Raw genomic sequence first — 24,083 nt, 5'->3', positions numbered from 1 at the left:
AAAAAAAGAATGTGACCACTCTAGTTAATTGTGGTGGGTTTGCAATGCATTTTTCTTGGAGGGTTAGGAAAGCAATTACCATCAAACAACCTACTTGTACCTCCATTGTGATAAAATGTTCCCCTCTAATGGGAGCCGCACGCCAAGCAGTGGGTCTTTATAGCACTCAGTGCTTCCGGAAGTGTTCGCACAAGGGGGATCCTTGGCATGCAATCAGAGTTGTGACTAGCTCTAAGAACCTGTCATGGTGCGGGATTCCTAACAGGAGATGGGTCCTTCTGAACAGGAGCTGGTAAGTAGAGTGCCGCGGAGAGCCACGCCTCCCTACCCCTGCCTGCTGGTCCAGGAGATGCACAGAGGGAGAGCATCCAGCCTCCGGCCCTTGTCAGCTCATCCTGGGCTTGCACTCACTGATGTCTCATATTGCCCAACTCCCTCCAATCCTGGAAAACAGAGGGCCTCTGTCAGACACTCTGAGTCCCCTGCCATCTCCTCCTCTGAAGCTGTCTCCTGCCTGGCCACAGCTTCAGCCGGTTTCTAAGGACGGCTCCTCAGCTGCCATGCCCCATTCCCATCACCTCTGGAAGCCATTGTTTCTGTGCTTGAGAACTTCTCAGGGGCTTCCTGCGTGCTGTTCTCTCCCGGTAGTCCTGAATTCTTAAGAGGCCTTTGCTTGCCTCTTCTCCCATCAAAGAATTACCTTTATCTTGAGTGTTGCTGTGAGCCACCCTGGTCCCAATCCTCTCCTCTGCCTACCACATTCAGACTTGACCTGGTATAGTCAGGGCCACTACAGTGACATCCCCACCATACCAAATCTCTGGACTACAGCTCAGTATGTTATGGTCCCTTCGTTTTTTATTGGGAACTCCATGGCTCCCTTTCACTGTGTCCCTGTCTCCCACTCCTCACTTACAATGTTTCCGTCTGAGGCCTACACCCCACCCCGCCCGCCCCACCCCCAACTAGCTGATCCAATGGGAATTCTGGCACCAGCTTTCTCTGTCCATTAACATCAGACCCCAGTTGCTAGGGTCACGGCCCGAGACACAGGACATTGGTTAATACACAAAATCAGGACTCTACCACATCATTCCCCACAGAGGTCCCCACAGAGGACTGCTGGAGGAGGTGTCCACTCTTGCTTCAGGCTAGCAAAGTCTGTCACATCTAAGGCAAGAGGGAAAAAGCTTACCCTGACAAATGATCTAGCATCGGTTGTTTGTTTGGAAACCCAAGGTCTCAAACCAAGGTAGGACAAAGCAGGGGGTCCATCTAGAAGGTTGTACACCTCATACAAACATCTGGCAACCTGTCCCTGGTTTCTTTTTCACTCATTATGCTTAGGTAGGTAAAGGTGCAGAACAGGATGTAGAACCCAGTCAGTCCAGGCCAACCAGGTGGATCCAGAATTCTCTGCCCAGAGCCCACAGGCTGCCACAACGTGAACAGCATGGGCCCTGGGCGCCCCCTAGAGGCTATGAGGACCACAGCCTCTAAGAGAGCCACCTTGACTTGGGAGGGCCCTGGCATTAATACCTGCCGGGTAACTAGAAAAATGACCTCCATAAAAATGGGCAAGGATGGGGCAGAAACATTTGATATGAAATATAAATGCCCAATAAAACTTCAAACCGATGTTTTCAAAGGCGGGATCTGTTGCAAGCCCTCACAAGCAACAACTCCTTTTAATCTCAAAACACTCGGAGTAGGGAGGGGTTGGTCCTTCTGAGCCTACAGATAATAAAGGGAGACACACCCACGGGCTAAATGATCAGTTCGTGGCCACAGAGTAAGTAAGCATCAGAGTCAGTATGTGATCCAGCAGTGAGAACTGGAGTCTATAGCCGTATTTGAGGCAACTCAATATATTTTAAAAAAAACAAAAACAAAAACAAACAAACAAAAAAACAGAAGTGTAAATTAAAACCATTCGTTTAAAAATCTGAGGGAATCCAGAAACGATGAGTTCATCCTTCACATGACCTTGGCCCAAGCAGGATTCTGAATATCCTTACACCTGTTCTCCCACAGCCATCCAGGGCTTGCTATCTTGATAGCTCTTGAAGGAGCCTAGAATCTGAAGAGCACTCCCAGTGTGTTGGCCCTGAGTAAAACAGCCTGGCCTCCATCTAAGGCCCTGGTTTTCAACATCCCTAATGCTTTGCAACGTTTTAAAACAGTTCTTCAAGTTGTTGCCGCCACCACCATAAAAAGTATTTCTGTTGCTACCTTATAACTGTAACTTTGCTAGTGTTATGAATTGTGACATGAATGTCCGTGTTTTCTAATGGTCTTAGGCAACCCCTGTGAAAGCATTGTTGGACTCAAAGGAGTCTCAACCCACAGGTTGAGAACGGCCGACCTAAGCTGTGTGATCTTTTACTCCAGAGACAAAAACAAGGAGCGAAGGTTCAACAGGATGCGGCCCCGGGGAAGGTGAACCTGATTGGTCCCCAGGACCACCCTCCAAAGGCCATTCCCTTCCCTCATGATTTTGGTCTCATCAGTTCCTTTGAGACGAGATAAATCACTCTCTGAAAACAGAAGATCATGGGACTCTCCCGTGTTCAGTGCTGACGGGTGTCTGTGGAGTGTGTTCTGCTGGGCTCCTCTGGTTCCTGCTCAGGCCACCTTAATCAAGATTGTGCTTGTTTGCTGGGTGAGCCCGGGGTGAGGGCTACTGGGGCCAGTGGATTATACCCCTTAATCCTAGAACCCCAAGATATACCCGCCCCCATCTCCCCCACCCCGCCCCACCCCCATGTCCCCCACCCCTCATCTCCCCCACCCCGCCCCACCCCCCATCTCCCCCACCCCGCCCCACCCCCCATCTCCCCCACCCCGCCCACACCCGCACTGTGTTTATTCTCTCTCAGTCAACAACCCTTTGTCTTCCTCCTCGATTTCTTCCTGTCTGGAAGTTTCTGCTTCTTACCACTCAGCACACTGCTAATGTCAACATCTTGTGCCCTCTGTCCTTCCTGCAGCTGCTGCTTAGCCGCCCGGTCTCTGGAGGTCCTCACCTTTCCGAGCCAGCTCCCCTTGTTTGCCAAAACATATCATCTGTCCACAGATTGGCTCCCTCGGGCCCTGGTCCCCAGGAAGGGAGAGTACTAAGGTGACTGCCCTAAGACTGTCCCTCTGCCATTGCTGTGGGTGACGGGGGCATCTCTCTCAGTCCATCCAACATAGCCCCCCCCCCGCCCCACCCCACCCCCGTTTTTTTTTTCATTGACTCATTTTATTTGCTGACCTTTATTACCGTTGCCTAGATACCCTTTTGGGTCCTTAAACTTCACTTAGATACCCAGCCTGGTGCCCTGAGGCGGTTTCTACATACGTTTCTACATACGTGGCCGCTTGCCGGAAGAGTTATACAGAGTTAAACAAACAATAATCGTTTCTTCTTCCCTCTCTCGTTTCACCTTTCATTGAGGGACGAAGGGGAGAACCGTATTTAATGGCCATTACCCATTGATCCGATAAGCAGTCTCTTAATACTGTATTTCTTCCAGAAACAGTGTCTCTCCTGCCCTCACAGAAGAACATGTGGTCAAGAGGAAATTGAATAAAGCCCTTTAATCAGCCACAGTAGTATTCGAATCATTTAATTTAGGATCTGACAACCACAAATTACTCTATTTTTCAAGCCAATTTTAGCCAGCCAGGGGAACTGGCCCCAGTCAACTCAAGCTTAATAAATGCCTGATGATGGCAGTTTCAGGGGAAGGGTTTTTTTTCTGGGTTTTTTTGAGTATAAACAAACCTGAGCTCCGGGGGGTGCACTAAGCCGCCACGATTTCTTGGGTATGCTCCCCGCCTGGCTCCCTGTGGCTGAGCGTGAACCCCGCGGGCAGGGAGAGCCAGCGCACCGGGCTGGGGCGGGCGGCACAGTGAGCTATCACCTCTGCCGCAGGCGCTCTTCATTCCTGGCCCAGAGTTCTTTGGGCTAGGAAAATAAATCAAATCAAATAAGAGGCAGGCAGGCATGGCCCATGGTGGCTCACCCGCCGCTGCCTCGGACTTTTTCAGCACCTTCTGGAAACCCTGCACTGGAAATAAAGAAGAGATGCTTCGGAGTCAAAACAGCATCCACTGGACACCCCAGAGATGGCAGCAGCCAGGAAGCCAGAAGGAGGCCAAATGCCTGATCTCACGTTCAGAACCAGTTCAGCATACAGCACGAGTGCCCAGCTGGTAATTCCCCTGACTACCAGGGAGATAAGGGTGAGCTGGGGAAACCCACAGGACTTCATTTTTCCCTTGCTGGAAAGGACAGTCTGTGCCAGGCGGGTTGCTTTGAAGCTGGTTCTGCCATTTTCCCTCCAGCAATGCAAAGTAGTCAGATACTTAGGTCTGTGTTCCGTAAGCATATAGAGTCTAATGGTTCCGTGCTCAGTTCTGAGGCTCAAAGGTTCTTCTTGAGGTCGAATCTACCAAGGTTCCTCTCACTAGTGGAGACTATTTGTAGATTTCCAAAGTGGTACAGGGTTTTTACGTAGCAAGAAGGATGCACACAAGGGTCAAAGCCAAATTTATTTAGCAGATGTGCTCTCAAAATAGCCTATTACCCATTAATCCAACAATCCTTCATGACCTAAGTTTGACCCCTGGAAGTACATGATGGGAGGAGAAATGATGCACACACACACACATGCACACACACACACACATACACGCATTTCTAGTATAAATATGAATAATATTTATTATTCATAAGTAGACTATTTTTTAAAGAAATCTAGGCAACTAAAGCATTTTCACGACATCCATTGTTTCAGGCTGCCTTGATCAGGGATATGTTACTGCACAAACAGAACTCTCGCCAGCAGAGTTTGTGGAGGGTGAATATAGCCCACACAGCAAGCACCTGAGGGACTCTCTGGGAGAAAGCTGGCTGAAGAAGCCCTGTCAGGTTCCTGGGAACTGTCTAGCCACAGGCAATGTCTTTGAACCTGGAACCGATCGCTGTCTCCTGACTCTGCAGGTGGAGGCTTGCTTCTTTTTTCTCTCTGTCAGGGGGCTCTAGTTCACTGAGCTGCTCAGACATTAACCTGATCAGTTTAAGAACCACCATCAACTAAGGAGACCCCTACTCTTGGCCCCTCTGAGAGAGACTCAAAGGGACAGGGTGAATCATACAGTCTAGTCAAAGTCTGCTCAGGCATGTAGACAATTGTCAAGAGGCTGCACCCAGAGCCTCCTGGGAAAAAGTGTTGTGGATTGGATGTGGGATGTCCCCTCATAGACCCCGGCACTTGGACACTTGGTCCCCAGTTGGTGGCACTGTCTTAGGAAGTGTTCTCCTTGAGTTGGCTCCACTTCCAGAGGGGAACAAGAAGGAAGCCATCTGCAGAGCCCAGGAGGCAAGTGGACATTTAGAAAGTGGAGCCTCAGTAAAGGAGGCAGAGTGCTGGAGACAGGTCTTGAGATTTCTGATCCTCAGACATGGGACTCTTGTAAGAAGTAAAGGAGATAAGAAATGTATTATAAACAGTAAGCAATGCCTCTTCCAACCAGGACACAATGGGAGAGAAAAGAAAACAGATACATGGAGACTGGAGACTTGATTTTATTCTGGAAAAAAAATTCTTGAAATGGACCCAAGAATAAAGTATATTTTGTTAAACCAAACCTTAAAGCTAGAATAGTATCACACACCCTGAATCCCAGCCCTCGGGAGGCAGAGGCAGGTAGATCTGAGTTTGAGACAGAGCTACATAGAGATCTACACAGAGTTCCAAGCCAGCCAGGGCTACATAGAGAGAAAAAAAGTGTAAATATGACCATATGTATGAAGGTCTATAAATATGAAACATAACTACTAAGTACTTTACCTGTGTCCCCCTTGTCCTATTTTCTTCAATATATTTATGTGAGTGTTTGCCTGCATGTGCATCTTTGTGTTAGGTGTGTACCTGGTGCCACAGGCCATTAAAGGGGCACTGGATTCCACAGGCTCCCCTGGGACTGGAGAGGCAAATGGCTGTGAGCCTCCTTGATGGGAATTGAACCTGGGTCTTCTGTAAAAATGGCCGATGGACTTAACCACCGAGCCACCATCGTTGTCCTAGAAATCTACCCTCATGGTGGCTAGAGATGTACCTCAGTGGGCTGAGTGCTTGTCTGGTGCTCACAAAGCCCTGAGCTCTATCCCCAGCATCACACACACACACACACACACACACACACTACCCATGGAGGTGAATTCCTGTCCCCGGCACTCAGGAGGATTAGAAGTTCAAAGCCATCCTCAGCCATGCAGTGAATTTGGGATACAAAAGACACAATCAGCCAAATAAAAATGAATGTGCCCAGGTCCACTTTTTCCTTGGCCCCTGATTCGGCGTAAGGCAATTTACCCCTAGCCCAATTATGCCCTCAGCTTCTTCCTGCTGCTGTCTTTTCCTCCTGCCAGGGTCTGCTTACATGTGCAAGGTCTTAGAGTTCAGGCTGGCCTCGAACTTCCTATCTTCCTGTTTCCCTCTCCGGCGTCTTGGGATTACAGGTGCAAATCACATAACCCAGCCAGGAAGCTTCTTGCTCAGGCTCTAACCGTGTTGGTTCCCTCATGTCAGTAGCCACCTCTTGTCCTTCTCAAACAGGCTCTTTGCCTTCTTGATCATGGCCTGCAGCCACATCCCGTGTGGCTCCCTCCCTTGCAGAAACACGGAGGCCTGCCTGTCTTCTGATGTGGAAAGTCTCTGGCATGAATTGTCCCCGGTTCCCTACATCCTTCAAGCTCTAGAAAACAGAGACTGATCCTACGAGATAGTTCCACACCACTCCTTTCCTGGATCCCAAGTACAGTCCCAAGCACCTAAGTGACACAAGGAGAGATCGGATGACAAGTCCACCTTCACCAAGACGTGGATTTCTGGTCTTTTCCAAATATCTCTGAGGCAAGTAAGGGTCTCTGTCCTTATATGAGTAGGAAGGTGTCCCTGCCAGCTAAGGAACGCTGTATCGGAAGCAAGCACCTTACAACCCCCACTTCTGCCACCCAGCTCCTTATGTTGTCCCTTTCAAGGCTTACTGACTAAACCTGTTCAGAGCAGAATTACGATGAACCGTTGTCTGTGTAACTAATGGGTACCAGAACCTCTTGGCCTGGAGGCAAAATAAAATCCATGTTCTAGGCAGGCCGGATGGCTCAATGGGTAAGGATCCTTGCTGCCAGGCCTGGGAACCTCAATTTAACCCCCAGGACCTACACTGTAAAAGGAGAGAATCGGTTCCCACAAGTTATCCCCTGACCTTTATAGCATGTGCGTGGCCTCACCCACCCACGAACCAACTAAATAAGTGTAATTGAATTAAAAATAGAACAACCAAGTTCCAGGAAGCAGAAGAAGAGGCTGGGGAGAGGGAAGGGCCATGGGTGTGGTGGAGACAAGAGGACCCTGAAGTCAAAGCCAGTCTCGAAGGAACGCAGGGCTCCAGTGCATCCGAGCATCTCTATCCCCAAAGGGGAGGGGTCTGGGTTTTGTTCTCAGTGTGGCCCAGGAGGAGACAGATGGTCTGAGAAGAGAAAGCAGTGCCCAGAGAACATGCATACCCGCAAGTCTATCTCGGATGATTAAATGGCAGTGGATAAATTTAACTAACGTGAGTAATGGGGACATGGAGGGGAAGTGAAAAGACATAGAATATTCTAGCAACATAAGGAAATGAGAGGAAAATGACTTTGCAACAAAATGTCAAACGTCTGTGCCTGGAGGAGATGTAATCTGGCCACTGCAAGCTCAGGGGAACGGGGGAGTCTGTGGTTATTTCAAGTAAGTTTTAATTCACTTTAATAACATATGGCTAGGGCTGGAGAGATGGCTCAGCAATTAAGAGCACTGACTGGCCGGGCAGTGGTGGCTCACGCCTGTAATCCCAGCACTCTGGGAGGCAGAGGCAGGTGGATTTCTGAGTTCGGGGCCAGCCTGGTCTACAGAGTGAGCTCCAGGACAGCCAGGGCTATACAGAGAAACCCTGTCTCGAAAAAAACCAAAAAAACCAAAAAAACCAAAAAAACCAAAAAAAAAAAAAAAAAAAAAAAAAAAAGAGCACTGACTGCTCTTCCAGAGGTTCAGTTCCCAGCAACCACATGATGGCTCACAACCATCTGTAATGACATCCAATGCCCTCTTCTGGTGCGTCTGAAGACAGCTATAGTGCACTGATAACATTAAATAAATAAATCTTTTTAAAAAAACAAAAAACAAACCAAAAACATATGGCTAAATCCCTTCAGGCCCATGTCCTGGAACAGAATTAGGAGTCAGAGAGAGCCCTCTTTGTTAAGAGGAGTGGTTTCTTGTTCGTTGTGTTTGTTTGCTTGTTTGTTTTTTAAGTTGTGCTTCTATCCAGTCAGCCAGCCAACCAACCATTTGTTTGATTGCGGGAAAACTAGCCGGTCTTCTGCCAATCTACAGGAGATCTAAAACAGCTGAAAAGACAGAGATGCCTGAACAGAAAGTAACAATGTAGGACTCCATCCAGACCTAATACTTGTTGGTTCGTAGGACTGATCTGTGATAGAAGGGAAGTTTGTGGGATGGTACCGGAAGGGCTTGATCCTCAATCTGGAGGACTGAGTTCACCAGAGAGACAACTAAGCCAGTAGCAATCTGCATGGAAGGGCTTGCACGAGACAAGGGGGGCAGTACCACGTGCAACATTGGGGTTCTTGTTCTAATCACGTCTGGGAGAGTCAGCCAGGAAGAGGAGATGGGACGAGATGAGAAAAAGGTCAGGGAGGAGATTCAGGACCAGTGGACCCCTAATGAGGATCAGCATCTCAGGAAGGAGGAGCCTAAAGACACGACGTCTTCAATCCACCCTCTGCCCAACTTAAGCCTCATCCTTCACGATGCAGCTCAGATAATCCCTTCCCTTCTTTCTGCCGGCTCAAGCTGAAGTGGATTGCACGCCTTCTGTGTGGCTCCTCCCACCCATTAGCCTCTTCATTCCCCGTCCCATCCAGAGTTGGCTTACCGATTGTCCTGCCTGCCTCCTACCCAAGCCGGCAACACCTAGCTCTAATGCTACCCCCTCTACACACACACACACACACACACACACACACGTATGTATGGCTTCCTGGATCCTCTACTATCTATGGGATCTTCTCTCAAAGATAGATAAAGTATTCTGGAAAAGCACCTTTAAAGCAGCAGTTCTCAAATGCTCTCTCTCTCTCTCTCTCTCTCTCTCTGTGTGTGTGTGTGTGTGTGTGTGTGTGTGTGTGTGTAAAACAAATCCAAAAAACCAAAAAAAAAAAAAAAAAAGTCTTTTCTTTGTGGTGCTCAGGATTAAACCAAGGGCTTATACATAATAGGCAAACATTCCACTGTTGAATTCTGGTCCCATTAATTGCCTTTTTTTTCAGAGACTGGGTCTCGAAAATGTTAATGAATGAAAGCTTGATTCTTGAATCTTTTGGAAATAAAGAATGTGTTGGCAGCGTAACATCACTGCAGTGGCCTGCACTGTGTCAGAAAGCACATTGATTTCCCGTCCAGCCATACACTTCTCTGAAAATTGGGGGACATGAGAGTCTTCCCTAGAGAAAATATACTAAGCGTTTATTTTCAGGAAGCGTATATTGGCAGGAAGTCAGCCCAGAGACTCACCTGTCACATGGAAGAGTAAACAGCACAGGGAGAAGAACCATTTGAATCCCACATGTGGCATTCAGTAGTTTGGTTAGTTTCTTACATAGTGCTTATATTTTCCAAAGCTATTTTCTTACACATGCAATGCAGATTAGAATCTATCTTATTCACCCCTCCCCCAAAACCAGGGATGGAACCTAGGATATAATGCATGTAAGGCAAGGGCTATACCACTGAACTATAACCCCGATCTAATTTTATTGGTTCTTAAATTCAAGTTAAGATAATGTATTAAAACGCGAGGTCTGGTCCTGGCAGGAACAAATTTGTCAAAGTACACATTATGCGAAATTTTAGAACAGTAATGTGCCACAGTGACCAGCAGATGGCGATCGAGGCCAACGGTTTGAAGAACGCTAAAGCCTTAGGGTCCAGGTGCCAGGTGTGGTGGCTCCTGTAATCCAATCACCTCTCAAAGCTGAAGCTGCAGCATCGTGAGGACAGCCTGAGTTATTATGCTTACAAGCTAGTTTGAGCTACGGGGGAGGAGACGAGAGAGTGGGTGGGTTTGCTTCCTCCCACTCCAGCAGTCTAGAGTGGGCTCTCAATTCTGTCTCAGATGAGGAAGCTAAAGTTATGCAGACCCAAAGCTGCGCCCAGAAACAGACCCATCCATTGCCTCTCACTAATTTTCTTGGATGCTCCTGTGTTACAGAGGCTCTCTCAGCTAGAAGGCCGAGCCCACTGCTGATCCGGTGTGCAAGAGAGTGCCTAATGATCCCGCCTGTTGTCTTACAGCCGGTGCAGTGCGGCGGAGTAAGGCACCTGGCGTTATTAACCGGTTTCTTCGGCTCCTAGCTTAGACAAAGTCACATAGAGTCCAGTATCCACTTCTTAGGCAGAAAAGGGTGGCCTCTTGCCCACCAGGACACCGGGTGGGAGGTGGGGGAGGGCACTACTCGGATACCTGGGGCCTTTCCTCCGTGTCCCTAGCACATTCTGTCTTTTCCATCTCAAAACTCAGGAATCTGAAGCAGATGTGGAGGCCGTTGTCAGAGGGACAGCTCTAAGAGGTTTTGATTGGCTAGAAGTCTGGTAGTACTGTGAATGTCCAGTTCTGAACTTGCTGAGGACACACGCTTTTGTGTGTGTGTGTGTGTGTGTGTGTGTGTGTGTGGTTTTTCGAGATAGGGTTTCTCTGGGTAGCCCTGGCTGTCCTGGAACTCATTCTGTAGACCAGGCTGGCCTCGAACTCAGAAATCTGCCTGCCTCTGCCTCCCAAGTGCTGGGATTAAAGGCATGCGCCACCACTGCCCGGCCTGGACACAAGATTCTTAAGGTCTGCTTCCTAAATCTCGAATTTGGCACCAAATGATAACTACTGCCCAGGGGCCAGGGCAGAGCCACACTTACCCTTGGAGGACCCTGTGGCTAGGAGCATCCAAGGGTCCACTCCTGGACCCCGATAAAAGAGCATGCTATGTGACTGGTGTCCCAGGGAGTCACTGCTCACAGGCTTATCCCAGGCCACACGGCCTGTGTGGGACAGTCGCCTGAGCAGCCAACCGAGAACCGGAACTAATTACTCCTCGGCCTCTAACATGCCCCAGCCCTTGTGCTGGGAGAGCGTCAATAGATTCTTCTGAGCTTGGGTTTCCGTTGCATGCCTTACTGCTGTGAACGAGGCTCTTTGCTGAGGGCTGTCCTATTGCGACTCCTGAGGCTTTATAGATAATGGTCTTTGGAATGGACCACAGAGACTCCCCCGCCCCCAATCTTGTAAACAATGAGTATGAATAACTTTATAGAGCCAGAGAGATGTCTGCATGGGTAAATGCTCTTGCCGTGAAAACCTGAAGACCTGAATTCAAACCGTGGAAAGATGGAAAGAGACAACCAGCTCCAAAGGGCTGTCCATCTTCCTTCTCCCCAACACACACACACACACACACAGAGTTACAGAGATCATTCTTTCTCTATACCCACCACCCACTTACTGCCTCTTCCCCTGCTGGAATAAAAGGTGTGGATGAATAGGTTTTACATTGTTTTTTTTTACATTTTCATGGTCAAAACATTTTGCATTATTTTAACTCTCTGTGTTGTTTTGGTGAGGTTTGGGTTGGCTGGCTGGTTGGTTTCGAGACAGGGACTCCCTTAACTAAGCAGAGCTAGTCTGAGCTGGTCCCCTTAAACTTCTGATCCTCCTGCCTCCACTTGCCAAGAGCACTATTGATGTAATGGGCTTCCACCCTGCCTTGTCGTATTCTTGTTTTGCTCTTGAGTGCCAGAGGTCTGTTCACAATCTCAGTCCTAGGTCACTTCTGAATCCTCCTGTGTCGGGGTCCCCAGGAGGTACTCTGACCCCCATCTATGGGCTATGTTGCTGCCAGCGCTAGGGAATGAGCTGTAGTCCTTGGTGCCAAGCCTTAGCCTGTGTTTGTACTTCTTACTGACAGTTCTAGTTTAGGAATCATTCTAGGATTTTGTAAACTTCTGCTTTGTGGTTATAGATCTGCTACTGTTGTTTAGTGTGGAAAATATTTGCATAGTTTGCAAAGGGGTTTGATGTTACTCATACTTCCTCCACCCCCGAATCCCAGCAAAATCCACACAATGCTGTGATAAAAAGACAAATAGTAACAGGTGCGGGTAGGAATGTTGGAATCTATATGCTGTTAGGAAAAAAAAAAAGAGCAAACTGATACAGCCACTTTAGAAAACAAATCCACAGCTTCTCGAAGTGCTAAATATTGTGCTACTGAATCTCTATAATTCGTCTTCTCTGAATCTACCCTAGATCAATGAAACAGCACCCCCATAAAAGTGTGTGCACACACATCCTCTGTGATGTTGCTATGAAGATAAAAGCATAAAATCCCACAGTGTAAACAATGCAAATGATGCCACCAACCGATGAATGAATGTGGTGCTCAGGCAATCAAATCTTTCATTCAACATTTAAAAGAACGGAATAGAGATTACTATGATCTGAATGAACTCAGAACCACTATGATAACCGAAAGAAGCCAATTATAAAACTTACTTCATATTGCCTGATCTTAGGAAATATGCAGCAGAGGCAGATTTGTTACCGAGACAACATAGGTCATTGGTTGCCCAGGCTTGAGAGGAGGTGGTGCTGGTGGGGGTTGTTCATGTACATGATTTTTCTTTTGTAACTAATTAAGATGTTCAAAGAGGAGGCTACAGTGATGGTTGCACAACTCTTTGCACGTACTAAAATCATTGAACTTTGGCCATTCATGCATGCATTGTTTATTTATTTTGGCTTATAAGACCAGGTCTCTTGTAGCCCAGGCTGGTCTTGAACCACAGTTTAGGATAACCTTGAACTCTGGATTCTTAGCCACTTGTGTGTTGGAGGATTGATTACAGGTTTGTGTCTTACAATAAGAGTTCGGCTGTATGATATTATAGTCTATAAATTATATCTCAACCAAGATATTTTGGGGAAAAAAAGGAGTGTGGGAGGTGGTGGCACTTGGCTTTAATCCCAGCACTTGGGAGACAGAGGCGGGTGGATCTCTGAGTTCGAGCCCAGCCTGGTCTACAGAGTGAGTTCCAGGACATCCAGGGCTACACAGAAGGAGGAGGAGGGAAGGGAGCAAGGGAGAGAGGAGGAGAAGGAGAAAAGAAAGGGGGAGGAGGAAGAGGAGGAGAGAGCTGAATTTCTAGCAGCTCCAGAAGACACACGTGCGCGCACACACACACACACCGGACAAAAACTTTGAACCTTTCTAGCAGTCCCAGAAAACACACATACCAAACAAAAACTTTGAACCTAACCCGCCTGCCTTCTTCTGCTCCTTCCACAGTCCCAGCTCCCACTAGGAGGCAGGGCACCTCTGCCTCTGCAGGGCAAGCACGCGAGGATAGCTGGGAATCGTAGTTTCTGGGCCAGCGGACGGGCTGGCGCGAGGATCATTGTGCGCAGTCGCACTTGTGGCTCTGCGCCCGCCGCTGTGGCCATTGTCCGGCCCTGTTGTTGCAGAGCCGCACCGCCGAGAACAAGAAACTGCAGCGGGCGCTAGAGGGGCGGACCTGAGGTCGCGGATTCCGAAGCCCCGGAGGCAGACTCCGAGTGCCTTGGGTAGGACTGGGCGTGGCCGGAGGGACTGTCCCGAAGCTGGGGGGCCTTTCATTTGGCCTTGGGGAGAACAGCCGGAGAAGGCGGGGCTCCTCCCCACGTTTCGGCCGCTACAGAGGTGGAGGGGTGGGGCCTCGGGCTAGCCCAGTGAGTGGATCCTGTTCTCTCTCCTCAGCCCTGGACCATAGCCAGCACACACTGAGGCTGGAATGGCCCCGAGACCTCCGACGGCCACGCCCCAGGTGAGCCGAGCCTTTCCCCACCGCCCGGAGCATCCCACTCTGAGAGGCCTCGGGAGTCTGTACGGAACAATTGTTGGTATAGAGATTCTTAGTTTGGATCGGTTTGATCCCTCCTCTAGAGAAAACCCCTCCCAAAGTGCCCAGACCTGGGCGGAGCGGGATTTCTGAAAGGATGGAGTTAGAGGAGACTAGGGAACTGCGATCTTGTGAGAGCAATTATAGTGTTTTGGGATTGCCGACACTGAGCCTTTATTGCCGTGTGCACTTCTTGGAACTCTTCAGTGAGGAATAGAGAATAGGGTGAAAAGCCCCCGCTTCTCATCCAAAGGCCATAATAAAGAGACAGGAGAGGGCAGAAGACTCCTGTTAGAGGAAGAGGCTGGTGAAGGTGGGGCGCTGAGTCCGAGACCACTACCGCAGCCAAACCTGCACCGACTTCCGCCCCCCCTCCCCGCTCGTTTTCTTTTTTCTTTGACAGATATATAATAGTGCACATCCTCCGTAGTTCCGGCTTCAGGTTAATTAATAAGAGACCGATTTATCAACGCTTTTTTTTTTCTTGTAGCAAAAGAGGCGTTTTCTAGACATAAACTCTGAGGCTGTCCATTTTACATTGCTGAGAACATAATCTGAACTCTCTTTAGAATTGAGGGGTAAGAACTAGGAATATAGCTCAGTGGTAGATCTCTTTCCTAGCAAGTGTGAGGTCCTGGGTTCAATTCCCCGCATCACCTGGAAAATAAAAAGGATGGGCTGGAGAGATGGCTCTCCAGTTAAAAGCACATCCTGTAAGTTTTTACAGTCTGCTGTTGTAGAATTAGTTCAGTTCCCACCAAGGCACAGGAAAGCTCGCAGACATTTTGTAATCCAGGTTCAAGGGGGCCTGATAGCTCTGGCTTACTTGGGCTTGCTTTCATGGGCACATAATTGTTAGAAACAGAGAAAAAAAAAATCTCAGCTCAAGGAATTGAGGAACAAAGGATCACACAGAGTTGAAAGACACCTGGCAGGGCAGTGAACTCTTGTAAAAATGGCGCACCTGAACCTAAACTGAGCTAAAAAGCACAGTCTGCCAAGGTGGCTTCAGTCTTTCATCCCTCACATAGGCGGTGACTGAAACTCATCCCGTTAATTGAAGCTTGATCCTATAATCTGATAAATTGGCTGATTGTTGCAAAGGGGGAGGCCTTTGGAATATAATATGGACCTTTATAGGACTGTCTATCTCTGTGAGGGAAAAGGAGTTTGCACAATATCCACACGGAGACACATAATATAACAAAATACTTTTAACAGTAAGCTACAAATTGTAGTTGCTACATGTATTGTGTAATCAAGTTCAATCTAGATTAAAAAAACTAACAGTGTCTTTTTTTTGTTCATTTGTTTTTTGGTTTTGTTTTTTTTTTAGACAGGGTTTCTCTGTATAGCCCCAGCTGTCCTGGAACTCACTCTGTAGATCAGGCTGGCCTCCAACTCAGAAATCCAACTGCCTCTGCCTCCCAGAGTGCACCACCACCGCCGGCAACAATGTCTTTTAAGGTCAGTTTATAGGGTCCAAACGTGTAGCTCAGTCCGTAGAGTCGCTGTCTAAGTTTCCATCCCTTCATAAACTGCACATAGCCTGGGGAGAACTAAAGAAGTCACACCTGGGAAAGAACGTTGAGCAGGCTCTAGAACTGTGCCGAGGAGTGTTTTCTGTAAAGCTGAGGGAAGGCTGTGCATGATGGTGACGATGGGCAAAGCAAAGGGGTGCAAAAGACAGTCAGGTTAATAAGGCATGGAGTCCGTGTGACAGAAACCAAACTGCCTTCCTTTGCCTTTTGTGGATCAGCAAACTGCTATCTTCTTCTTCTTCTTCTTCTTCTTCTTCTTCTTCTTCTTCTTCTTCTTCTTCTTCTTCTTCTCCTCTTCCTCCTCCTCCTCCTCCTCCTCCTCCTCCTCCTCCTCCTTCTCCTCCTCCTTCTCCTCCTCCTTCTCTTCCTCCTCTTCCTCTTCCTCTTTCTCCTCCTCTTCTTCCTCCTCCTCTTCTTCTTCCTCCTCTTCCTCTTATTCCTCCTCCTCTTCTTCTTCCTCTCCTCCTCTTCCTCTTCCTCCTCCTCCTTCTCTTCATCCCCCTCCTTCTCTTCCTCCCTCTCTTCCTCCTCCCCTCTTCCTTCTCCTCCTTCTCTTCCTCCTCCTCCTTCTTCCTTCTCCTTTTCCTCCTCCCCCCTTTTCCTTCTTCTTCTCCTCCTCCCCACCTCCTCTCCTCCTCCTCCCCCCTCCTCCTCCTCCTTCATTCTAGATCTCTACCTCCTACTACTCTCTCGAGGCTATTGAATCACCTTCTCTTTAAACTTTGCTTCCTAACATATGCCTTGTGTTTCTGTCTAATGTAAAACATCAAACTGTAGAGCTGGAGATGGCCTCTGCTGATAGAATGCTTACCTAGCATGAGCCAAGCCCCAGCTCCCCTCCGAGCGCCACAGAAACCAGATGTCATGGTGCGTGCCTGTAATCCTACTGTTGGGAAGTAGGAGCAGAATGATCAGAGGTTCAACCTCGACTACATAGTGAATTTGACATTAGCCTGGGATACACAAGAATCTGTCTCAAAAATTAGTAAATGAATAGGGCTTGGAGAGAGAGAGTTAACGAATAGGGGCTGGAGAGAGAGTTCATTAGTTAGAGCACTGACTGCTCCTGCAGAGGACCAAGGTCCAGTTTCTAAACCCCATAGAGTTGTTCACAATTGCCTGTACCACAGTTCTAGGGGGATCTGATGTGCTCTCCTGACCATCTGGGCTCCTGCAAGAACATAGCATATACACATACCCTCACACACACATGCGTGAATAAGTGAGTGTATGTTTTAAAAATTAGTAAATACATAAAGCAATTTGTAGAGCAATATGTGTAGTGGTTCATAAGGCATGTAGTGTGTGTGTAAAACATGGATGGGGAGCTCCTAGGTGTGCACATCGACTGTCGAGAATGATTGTATCAGGGGCATAAACGGGGATAGGAAGGCTTGGTGGTGGTGACACAGGCCTTTAGTCTCAGACAGAGAGATAGGAGACAAAGGGGGCTGGAGTTCTGTGAGTTCAAGGCCAACCTGGTTAGAGAGCAGGTTCTAGGACCGCTAAGGCTGCAACGGTGAGAGAGAATGGGAACTGTGAGCTGGGCAGGACAGTTTAGGCATTTGTACTGTTGATCCCGACTTGAGCAGGACTGTGATCCCACAGGAGTCAGTGACATTCAAAGATGTGGCTGTGAACTTCACCCAGGAAGAATGGCATCACGTGGAGCCTGCCCAGAGGAGCTTATATAGGGATGTCATGCTGGAGAACTACAGCCACCTGGTTTCGCTCGGTAAGGAGGGGCCACCATCCCCTCCTCCCCAGTGTCTCACATATTCCTGAATTTTCCTTCCTCGGTTGCATGCAGCCTAGGTAGGGGCTTGGTTGGGCCTGTGTTTGGGGGAGCCAGCTCTCCTGGGCTTTGAGCCTGAAAGATCCTTATTTTACAGAACCAGGAAAGGGGGCTTTGTTGGTGTGTCTCCTTAAGTTGCACCTTTTCTTTTCTTCAGAGTTCCTGACTTATAGGAGGGTCCTTTGTCTGCTTGCTCAAACACCCAAATCTTGTGTGTTTACCCATGAGCAGGGTATCAAGTCTCCAAGCCAGAGGTGATCTTCAAATTGGAGCAAGGGGAAGAACCATGGATGTCAGAGAGAGAAATCCAAAGATCTTTCTGTCCAGGTAAATGAGTTAAGAATTCTGCTCCCAGAAATCAGCGTAGACAGAGCCACAGCTCACGGAGAGGCTCTGGAGCCCCCCCCCCACCACCTGAAAGGAAGCTGAAGCCATTCCTGGTGACATTCTGCCTGCCTCTCTTCCCCAGTCAGGTGTGCCTGCTGGGAATGAGTCTTAGGGGGAACCGTAGCCAAGTGTTGGAATTACAGGCATGTACTTCCGCACCCAGCTTCATGCTGTCGTCATAGAGACGTTAACCCCACCCACTGTATCCCTTGATGCCAGCATCCAGAAGGCAGAGGCTCCTGGCTCTCTGTGAATTCTAGGCCAGCCACGGCTACAGTAGTGAGAACTGGTCTCACAAGAAAGTGAAGCCGAAACACAGAGAGAGGCTGGTGTAAGGTGAGCCTTGGTCTGAGCCTCACAACACTGTTCTAAGCACACAGTCCAGGATCAACCCTGCCTTCACTACTCAAAAAGAAGCATGTTAGAATTTTGAAAATGCAAGGTGTTCTGAGACTGTGTTTTCATTTTAACTCACAGAGAGAGCTCAGTTTGCGATGAGGCGTCTGACTAAGCTGAGTACATTGTGCTTGGTAAACATGCACTCCACAGTAAATCTGCGCAGCACACGCTTTGGGAAGAGGTCTGCTTTAGGCCTTTACTAATGGAAAAAAGCAAAATTCACCCTTAATTAAAGTCCCACTGAGAAGAAGTCTAAAAAGAAATGTAGCAGTTTCTGCCCTTAGGAGTTTTGCTTCTTGTTTTAGTTTGTGAGAAAGTGTCCGGCTGTGTGGCCCAGACTGGCTGCAAACTCCCACCCTTTCTGTGTGCCCCTTCCTCCTCCTCCCCCTCCCCTCCCCACCCCTGCTCTCAAATGCTGAGATTACAAGTGAGCGCTGTTGTGTGTGGCTGACATTATGAGTTTAGGGTTGATTCTTGTTGCAAACTTAGAAATCTGAGTTTTGGGCTTTCTTAAATGTTGCTTCCTCTCCCAACGTTTTATTATAAGAATTTTAAATATATGGAAAACATAGGTACATTGTACAGTAATTATCATAAAGCTGCGACCTAGATGGTCACAGATTTGCCACATAACTCTTCATCTGTCCCTGTAACAGCCACCTTTTTAATGCATTCTTAAGGAAGCTGAAACCATAGGTACGAATAACATTAGTTAGAGTTCTGTGTTTTGTTTTGTTTTCCTTTGAAATCCTGAAATGTATTTTACACATGCATACACATATTCATACATACATATATGAATGTCTTGCCTGCATACACATACATATACATATTGATACATACATATATGAATGTCTGAGACTGTGTTTTCATTTCATTTCATGTGATACCTGGTACCCACAGAGCTCAGAAGAGGGCACTGGATTCTCTGGGGCTGAAGTTACAGATGGTTATGACTTTCCATGTGGGTGCTGGGAATCAAATCTGATATTCTACGAAAGCAACAAGTGCCTTTAAACACTGAATCTACTCTTCAGTCCTAAAAATTACTATTCTTAGAAACTAAAAATTAATGTTACCTAGTATTAATATTCCATGGTAAAAAAACAGACCTAAGGATATGTCTATTAACTGAAATAAATCCTTGGTAAAGACAGGTGATTGCAGGGCTGGGAAATGGCTCAGCAAATTAGAGATTTGCTCTTGGAGAGGACCCAGGTTCAATTCCCAGCACCAGCATGGTAGCTCGCAACTCTGTAATTCCAGCTATAGGGGATTTGATGTCCTCTTCTGACCTCAGTGGGTGCCAGGGACACATGGTGCACATACATGCCTGCAGACAAAACACCCATAAAATAAAATAAAACGAAACTTTACAAAGTTATTTTAGAAGCATTTTAAAAAGAGAGAGAACAAGGTGATGGGGCTCAGCGTTAGCAGACGGCTAAGTTAGCAGAGTGCCTGCTTTCAGACGTGAGAATCTGGGTCTAGATCCCCAACACCCATGAGACACAGAGACCTGTAACCCCCACACTGGTAGGAGGTGGGAAGGGAAAAACAGATGGATTCTTGGAACTCATTGGCAGGCGTGTGTGGCTGAACCAGTGAGCTCCCAGGTTCAGACACTAAATAGGCCTGGGAGACAGCTCGGCAGGTAAGACACTTGTTCCCAGATCTGATGGCCTGGGTTTGGCTCCTGAGTGCCACATGGTAGGAGAGAAGTCACTCCTTCAGCTTTTGGTCTGTCCTCTACACGTGTGCTCCGATGGCTGCACACGCACGTACGCACACACATACACACACACACACACACACACACACACACACACACACACACACACACACGGGGGGGGGGGGGGTAGAGAGGGAGGAGAGAGAGAGAAAATATAAATGCGATTTAGTTGGAACTTTCTATGTAGACCAAGCTAACCTCAAACTCTGCTCCCAGGTGTTGGGATTAAAGGCTTGTTTGGCAGTAAGTGTTATTTTAAAATTACAAACATATATCACACACATTAAAAAATACACACATACACAGAAGAGAGATGATTGCTATAGAATCAGAGCTCACACAGACTGAAACATCTCCTAGCTGTAAGGCCAAAATTAACTTCCTTTCTGAAACATTACCGTTTCCCAGTCTTTTGTGTGGTGTGTGGCTCCAGGCAATCAGAGAATCTTCTCAGAAGATCCTTAGCTGAAGATTTTTCTCTGCAGTACAGATGTCTGCTAGCTAATAGGTTACTGTAAAGGAATTATAAACTCAACTCTAAAGGAATTACAGAATGGATGTATTAGGAAGGCAGATTTTTGTTGTGTCTCATGAAATAGGAAACATGGAGTCCTGCGAGATAGAACTCGGTTCTGTTCTGCCTGCATCCGGACCTCGCACACGTAGGCTCCCCTACGCCTTTGTTTCCTATCAGGCTTGCCCACTCACACGGGCTTCCCTGGACGTGACAGACACCCTGGATTTGTAATATCCACTGGCACCTCACTCTTTGTTTCCTGCAGTTTAAGGCGTCTGCACAGACTAAGGGACTGATTTAAAAGTACCGCCATGCATGATTTCCATCTCATTTTCTTACCCCCACTGTAGCATTTTGTTTGAACTGCAAGGAATGTGGGAATTTTTGCACTTTATGTTTCTTTTAGACTGGAAGACCAGGCCTGACATCAAAGCACGGAGTCCTCAGCAGGGCATATCTGAAGTATCCCACAGTATAGATGTTTTGTCACATGCAACATTAGAAGATATCTGGAATGTCAATATCCAGAGGCACCAGGAAAATTGGAGAAGACATCTGGGGCCAGAGGCATCTTCCCAGAAGAAAATAACCGCTCTAGAGAAAAAAATTGAGCAAAATAAATTTGGTGAAGACTCTAGTTCGAGCACAGACTTGGTTCCACAACTGGCTATTTCTTCAAGTATAAGGCCCAGCGAATGTAAAACATTTGGAAATAATTTGGAACACAATTCAGAATTAGTTACCCAGAGTAGCATCCTTGCTAAAAAGAAGCCTTACAAATGTGATAAATGTAGGAAATCATTTATTCACAGATCATCACTTAATAAACACAAGAAAATTCATCAAGATGACATTTATTCCAATGGTTCGGATCAGGGAGTTCATTCTGGAAGGAAGAATCACGAGTGCACTGACTGTGGGAAGACCTTCCTCTGGAGAACACAGCTCACTGAGCACCAGAGAATTCACACTGGGGAAAAACCCTTCGAGTGTAACGTGTGTGGAAAGGCCTTTAGGCACAGCTCGTCCCTTGGTCAGCATGAAAACGCACATACAGGAGAGAAACCCTATCAGTGTAGTCTCTGTGGGAAAGCCTTCCAGCGCAGTTCATCTCTCGTTCAACACCAGAGAATCCACACTGGAGAAAAACCCTATCGATGCAATCTCTGTGGGCGGTCATTCCGACACAGTACATCCCTGACTCAGCATGAGGTCACACACAGCGGGGAGAAACCCTTCCAGTGTAAGGAATGTGGGAAAGCCTTCAGTCGATGTTCTTCCCTTGTTCAGCATGAGAGGACCCACACCGGAGAGAAGCCTTTTGAATGTAGCATATGCGGGAGGGCTTTCGGTCAGAGCCCATCCCTTTATAAGCACATGAGGATTCATAAAAGAAGCAAACCGTACCAAAGTAGCAACTTCAGCATTGCTTTTGAGCCTAGCATTGCTCTTACTCAAGGCGAAAGTGCGCTTGCTGAAGTAAAGTCGTACCATTGCAATGACTGTGGGAAAGACTTCGGTCACATCACAGACTTCACTGAACACCAGAGCATCCACCACGCCGTAGAGAATCCCTACGACCCTGAACAGGCCCTTTACCAGCAGTCCGTGTCTCACCCCCGAGAGAAACCCTATCAGTGTAACGTATGCGGAAAAGCTTTTAAAAGGAGTACAAGTTTTATAGAACATCACAGGATTCATACTGGGGAAAAGCCCTATGAATGTAATGAGTGTGGAGAAGCCTTCAGTCGACTCTCGTCACTTACGCAACATGAGAGAACCCACACGGGAGAGAAACCGTATGAATGCATCGACTGCGGGAAAGCCTTCAGTCAAAGCTCATCCCTTATTCAGCACGAGAGAACTCATACCGGAGAGAAACCCTATGAATGTAACGAGTGTGGGCGTGCCTTTAGAAAGAAAACCAATCTGCATGATCATCAGCGAATTCATACTGGAGAGAAACCCTATGAGTGTAAGGAATGCGGGAAAACCTTCAGCCGGAGCTCAGCCCTTACTAAACACCACAGAATTCATGCACGGAATAAACTATAGGAAAACTGAACAATGGGATGGGTAGGAAGCACTGTCTAAAATTTGGTTCCAAGTCAGTTTCAGAGGATTCTGAAAGCCTGAGAATGTAATTATGTGTTTGAACACTGTGTATGGAGAAAACTGCCACTAGAAAAAACATTTTTTTTAAATAAAAGCCATTCTTTCATACCTAATTATGGGCTTCTTGTAGAAATACATACGGCATATGTGGTAGTTTGGAAATAATGTGACCTTACTAAAGCTTTTGAATATATGTGTGCAGAATCACCAAGTTTCGACAGCTTGATATATAAATCCTATTGTTCACAACCTTTAAAGAAAGAAAACTCAGTATGGCCAAAGCTCATTTTAAACATCATTGACAGTTTCATTTGACTGAAACTCTTCTGTGAAACTTGAAACTGTAGAAATCAGTTTGTTTCCCAGAGTCAACACTCAGAGAATTAGAACAACCAGTCCAACCACCTAAATGTACAGACGGTTGCACAGTAGGCCCTAACCCACGATAGTGTTTGCACAGTAGGCTCTGACCTGTCATAGCAAAACTGAAAGGAGAAAGTTTGTTCTCTGGTTCTTTGGCCTCATACCATGGCTAGAAAAAGTGTATTTTGAAGTTCAGAGGGCTTTAAAGTAAATTTTTAATATAGATTCCCAAACATGTTGTGACATTTTGGAGAACCTGAAGACATAATAAGCAACAATATGGAAATTTATCATAAATGTAAGGCCACTTAGTAGAAGCTTACAAAAGATTGGCAGAAACTGAAATCAGTGGGACATGGACACACACACACACTTCCCAGCTGTAATTGTATCTTCGGCTGATGTTCAGTTTATTGGCTTTTCAAGACACCCCATGAAGAGACTTTGCTCGATGCCCTCTCCAGTGCTTCCCCATACCCCTCCTCTTTCTGTCTCTATCGAGATCTCTCCTCTCCTCCCTCCCTCTCTTCCTCTTCCTCTCTCTCTACCCCACTCCCAAGTCAGTTTGACTGTAGAGAAGTATAAAAACCTAATTACCCACAGCCATAAACTTTCTCTTTGATTCCATTTATGGAAACAGCATGTTTTGCCTTTTTTGTGTGCAAAGAAACTACTCTGCCGTTTCAAACCCCATTTTAACTCAGTTGCTTTTCCGTTAGCGACCCATAAGAAGAGCTCCCTCTGTGCCTACCCAGAGGGAGTTCCAGAACATTCTCCTTTTTTGGCTCATTTAACAACAGTGCAAATGAACTTGGAGTCACTGTGAGCATCGATCCCTTTCACACATTATACCAAAGTCCTCCAGCCTCTTACGATGAGTTCCAGGAAGCGATGCTGATTGTTGGGAGTGGGGCTAATTGGTGAAACTTTCCAATTACCATTTTGCATACTGGATGACAAGATTCCTAACCTTTCTTAACCTTATGGTATGAGGTAGCTCTCTCAAGAATTCAGGTTTTGGATTGGGGGGGGAGGGGAAGGGTTATTTTGTTTTAACGGGGATAAATAAATATTCATGGGAGCTGAAATGTGATATGTTTCTCAATAAGTCTGTTACCCATGAGTCAAGTCATTCTATAGTAGATAGGCTCTTGCCAAATTGTAGTCATTTAAAGAAATCCTGTATATGGCTTCACAC

The 24,083-nt window shown here is 47.1% G+C and overlaps 1 protein-coding gene across 2 annotated transcripts; it reads left to right on the top strand.

The window, feature by feature from the left end:
* Positions 1-7,403: 7,403 nt before the first annotated feature.
* Zfp90 (ZFP90 zinc finger protein) lies at positions 7,404-23,880 on the top strand. 2 transcript variants are annotated; one of them, XM_052166131.1, is made up of 6 exons: positions 7,404-7,611; positions 13,448-13,722; positions 13,895-13,961; positions 17,186-17,312; positions 17,604-17,699; positions 20,814-23,879. In XM_052166131.1, the coding sequence occupies exons 3-6, from the start codon at positions 13,929-13,931 to the stop codon at positions 22,460-22,462; spliced, it is 1,905 nt and encodes a 634-aa protein (XP_052022091.1). In that variant the 5' UTR covers positions 7,404-7,611; positions 13,448-13,722; positions 13,895-13,928; the 3' UTR covers positions 22,463-23,879. The 2 variants fall into 2 exon arrangements, with proteins under 2 accessions (XP_052022091.1, XP_052022092.1); XM_052166132.1 differs by lacking the exons at positions 7,404-7,611; positions 13,448-13,722; positions 13,895-13,961 and adding an exon at positions 15,395-15,503 and having other exon boundaries at positions 20,814-23,880.
* The last annotated feature ends 203 nt before the right edge of the window (positions 23,881-24,083 follow it).

This window comes from Apodemus sylvaticus, chromosome 21, assembly GCF_947179515.1.
Source record: "Apodemus sylvaticus chromosome 21, mApoSyl1.1, whole genome shotgun sequence".
Taxonomy (NCBI): Eukaryota; Metazoa; Chordata; class Mammalia; order Rodentia; family Muridae; genus Apodemus; species Apodemus sylvaticus.
Note: the sequence above shows the minus strand (reverse complement) of the source record. Positions and strands in the feature narration are given on the sequence as shown.

Coding starts and splice junctions, on each gene's coding strand:
- Zfp90 (XM_052166131.1), top strand. CDS start 13,929: ATGGCCCCGAGACCTCCGACGGCCACGCCCCAG. Junction 17,313..17,603: donor CAGCCACCTGGTTTCGCTCG/GTAAGGAGGGGC, acceptor ACCCATGAGCAG/GGTATCAAGTCTCCAAGCCA. Junction 17,700..20,813: donor CCAAAGATCTTTCTGTCCAG/GTAAATGAGTTA, acceptor TGTTTCTTTTAG/ACTGGAAGACCAGGCCTGAC.